Genomic DNA, 4,355 nt, shown 5'->3' with positions numbered 1-4,355 from the left:
CCATGGCAAATGAAACAAGGGATCCTCTAGGACTTCTTTTATAAGGACACTTGACCCAACATGAGGGCTCCACTTTCAAGACCTCATCACCTCCCCAAGACTCCCCTCCTAAAATCATCATCTAGGAGGTGAGGATTTCAACATATGCATTTTTGGAGGGACATAAATATTCAGTCTTAGTCACTGTGGGCCAAAGACAGACTGCAGGAAAAAATTCACAGGAAAGGAAAGAACCAAGTCTGGAAACACACAGAGAAGAAAATGCTGTGAGTCCTTGGAAACTGCAAATATTTATGGGGTTTAATCAAAGATTCGAGTGAGTTTTGGTAAAGCCAAGCTTTTGAAATAAAAGGGCAAACAGTATAAATTTGGGCCAAATCCCAAAGCTTTGGGATCTAAAGCTATTCTTTTATCTAAGCTAGTCCTGTTATCCAGAGTTAACAACCCCATCAAGACTAGTGTTTCTCGTATTGTTAAGCGAAGTAAAAGCACCCTGAAGATTGTTGGCTGGAAATTTGCATCCGTCTAGAAACCAGCTAATTTCACTAGCAGCCATGAAATGAACAACAGGATTGAGCCAGATTCATTTAACCAGCTGGTGATTCAAGCAAAATTTATTTGCCTTGTTATTAGGATACCTGCACATACAGGCTACTATCTAATAAGGGTTTAGTCACATTTGTAAATGAAAAAGAACTTATTTCACAGGAAATTTCTTTTTAATTATGAAATTATCTTAGCTGAATGATTATAATCACAGAAATGGTGGTTCCAAATGGTTGTTAAGGGTCCAGAGGCAGAGGTCATCAAACTCCGTAGTGAAATAGCCTGGCAGGTTAACTGCCTTACTGGCTAACATTCTGGAAAATATAGCACTTTCAAGCCACGGGTAAATTGGATTATTTTTTTTCAATATTTCATTTATTCACTGAACAGACAGAGATCACAAGTAGGCAGAGAAGCAGACAGAGAGAGAGGACAAAGCAGGCTCCCCTCTGAGCAGAGAGCCCAATGTGGGGCTCGATCCCAGGACCCCGGGATCATGACCTGAGCCGAAGGCAGAGGCTTTAACCCACTGAGCCACCCAGGTGCCCCAATTGGATTATTTTTAAGACAGGTAAGAATGAGATGTATTTCTGCCCATCTATTATGTCACCATGAAAATTTTTTTTACAATTTTCCTTGCTTTGCTTTCAGTGGTAGTAAAGCAAATTGAATGGTTAGTTGCCGTGTGATCTTTAGCTGAACATAAAAATTCCAAACGAAACAAAGAGCCTATTTTTGGCCTTTATCCAGTAAGTATTTAAACTCCTTTTTAAATGGTCTTTCTTATTTTATATAATGATGGTAATACAAATTCCTGCTCATTACATCTTTAATATATGTTTATGGCTATTGGGAAAATTAACAACATCAGCTAGTACTTAATGTTAGTTTAATTTCTGAGCAGGGCTATCGATACTGTGGATGACAATTCAACCATACATGTATAGAATAAGTCATCAGGCTTCTTGAATTTCTTTTATATAAAAGGCTGCAGTTCACATGGATACAAAAAGGTTTGAATTTTAAGATTCTCAAGAGTTTTATTACATCCTTTCCTTTTCCTCATCTACAGTAAAATGATGGAAGGATAAAAGACAGTACTTTTTTTTTACTCTTTATTTTTACTTATTTATAACTTATGTATAATTATGTATAACTTATGTATAATTACTTATGTATAATTAACATATAGTGTTATATTAGTTTCATGTGTATAACATACTGACTAAACAATTCTATAAATTTCTCAGTGCTCATCAGGATAAATGTACTCTTAATTCCCTTTATCTATTTCACCTATCCCTTCACCCGCCTCCCCTCTGGCAACTACCAGTTTGTTCTCTTTATTTAAAGAGTCTCTCTCTCTTTTTTGTCTCTTTTTTTGTTTGTTCGTTTGTTTTGTTTCTCAAATTCCACATATGAGTAAAATCATATAGTATTTGTCTTTCTCTGACTGACTTATTTCACTTAACATTATACCCTCTAGGTCTATATATGCTGTTGCAAATGACATTTCATTCTTTTGTTTGGCTGAGTAATATGCGTGTGTGTGTGTGTATGTGTGTGTGTGTTTGTGTGTACCACCTCTTCCTTATTCATTCATTTACTGATGAACACTTGGAGTATTTCCATTATCTTTGTCATTTTAAATAAATCTGCAATAAACATAGGTTGCATATATCTTCTTGAATTAGTGTTTTTATTTTCTTTGTGTAAATACCCAGCAGTGGAATTATTGGATCATATGGTAGTTCTACTTTTATGTTTTTGAGGAAACTCCATTCCAGTTTCGACAGTGGCTGCACCAATTTGCCTTCCTACCAGTAGTGTATATGGGTATCTTTTTCTCCACATTCTTGCCAACCCTTGTTATTTCTTGTGTGTGTGTGTGTGTGTGTGTGTGTTGTTTTGTTTTGTTTTGTTTTTAGCTATCTAGTTATATCTCATTGTCATTTTAATTTGCATTTCCCTGATGATTAGTGATGTTGAGCATCTTTTCATGTGTCTGTTGACCATCCGTATGTATTCTTTGAAAAAATATCTATTTAGGTCCTCTGCCCATTTTTTTTTTTAAAGACACATTTATTCAGTGTCATGATCAGACTATTACATTTAGCAATCAACAGCATGGGTGCAAAAAAAAAAAAATCTACATTAAAACCCTTTGTTGGAATGCTTTACACTTTCCACAGAACAGAAACTAAAATAACCTGTTATACAATTAGTCACAAATACAGTCCTTGAGTTTTTTTGCCCATACACATGAGTATTGTCTAAAACATGTCTTCTTTGTAGCAGCTAGGCCCTGCCACCACTGTGCTTGGCTGAGTTCACAAATCTGTTGTAACCTGTAGCTTCCCTGTCACTTCTCTGGCTCTCCTCTCCTGCTAAGCTTTGTTTCCTGGCAGTAATTAAAACCTTCTGCCACTGCCATAGCTGCTGCTGCTGCTGGAACCACCATAGCCACCTTGGTTTCGTGGTTTGGCGAAGTATTGGCCTCCACCACCATAAGGGCCAGAGCTTCTGCCTCCAAAATTGCCTCCTTTCATGGGTCCAAAATTTGAGGATTGATTGTTGTAATTGCCAAAATCATTATAGCTTCCGTCACCTCCAAAGTTGCTTCCATCATTACCAAATCCGTTATAGCCATCCCCACTGCCACCATATCCACCACCACCTCTACTGCCACCAAAGCCACCTCGACCACTGAAGTTTCCTCCACGACCAAAGTTGTCATTCCCACCAAAACCACCTCCACGACCACCACCAAAGTTTCCAGAACCACTTCGACCTCTTTGGCTGGATGAAGCACTAGCCATCTCTTGCTTAGAGAGCGCTTTCCTTACTTCACAGTTGTGGCCATTCACAGTATGGTATTTTTGAATGACAATCTTGTCTACAGAATCATGGTCATCAAATGTTACAAAAGCAAAACCCTTCTTTTTGCCACTGCCTCGGTCAGTCATGATCTCAATCACTTCAATTTTCCCATACTGTTCGAAATAATCTCTTAGATGATGTTCTTCAGTGTCTTCTTTAATGCCACCAACAAAAATCTTTTTCACAGTTAAGTGGGCACCAGGTCTTTGAGAATCTTCTCTTGAGACAGCCCTCTTTGGTTCCACAACTCTTCCATCCACCTTGTGTGGCCTTGCATTCATGGCTGCATCCACCTCCTCCACAGTGGCATATATGACAAACCCAAAGCCTCTGGAGCGCTTGGTGTTTGGGTCTCTCATTACCACACAGTCCGTAAGTGTTCCCATTGCTCAAAATGGCTCCTCAGACTCTCATCGGTTGTTTCAAAACTCAGACCTCCGATGAAGAGCTTCCGCAGCTGTTCAGGCTTTTTGGGAGACTCTGACTTAGACATGACGGCGGTGGGAGGGGAGACTTTAACGATGCTTACTCGGCGGCGTCCACGGGCAGAAAGGACCTCTGCCCATTTTTAATTGAATTATTGGTGGGGGGTGGTGAAGATTTACACAAGTTCTTCACTTCTGTCCCACTTCACAGTTGGGACATTAACCCTTTATTAGACAACATTTGGAAATACCTTCTCAGTAGTTGCCTTTTGTGTTGTTGATGGTTTCCTTTGCTATGCAAAGGCTTTTTATTTTGATGTAATCCAAGCAGTTTAACTTTGTTTTTGTTTCTCTTTTCAGAGGAGACATATTGGGAAAAATATTTCTATGGCTGATGACAAAGAAATTACTGCCTGTTTCCTACTAGGAATTTTATGGTTTCAGGTCTCAACATTTTGAGTTCTTGCACATGGTGTAAGAAAGTGGTTCAGTTTCATTCTTTTG

General features: G+C 38.7%; 1 protein-coding gene across 1 annotated transcript; it reads right to left on the bottom strand.

The window, feature by feature from the left end:
• Positions 1-3,056: 3,056 nt before the first annotated feature.
• LOC125095737 (heterogeneous nuclear ribonucleoprotein A1-like) lies at positions 3,057-3,895 on the bottom strand (the record flags this gene model as incomplete). Its single annotated transcript, XM_047722189.1, has 1 exon — positions 3,057-3,895. A coding segment is annotated over exon 1 (756 nt), but the record flags the coding sequence as incomplete, so codon positions are not given.
• Between the last annotated feature and the right edge of the window lie 460 nt (positions 3,896-4,355).

The sequence above is a fragment of the Lutra lutra genome, chromosome 3 (genome assembly GCF_902655055.1).
Source record: "Lutra lutra chromosome 3, mLutLut1.2, whole genome shotgun sequence".
Taxonomy (NCBI): Eukaryota; Metazoa; Chordata; class Mammalia; order Carnivora; family Mustelidae; genus Lutra; species Lutra lutra.
The sequence above is the reverse complement of the archived record's forward strand: the minus strand, read 5'-3'. Positions and strand labels throughout refer to the sequence as shown.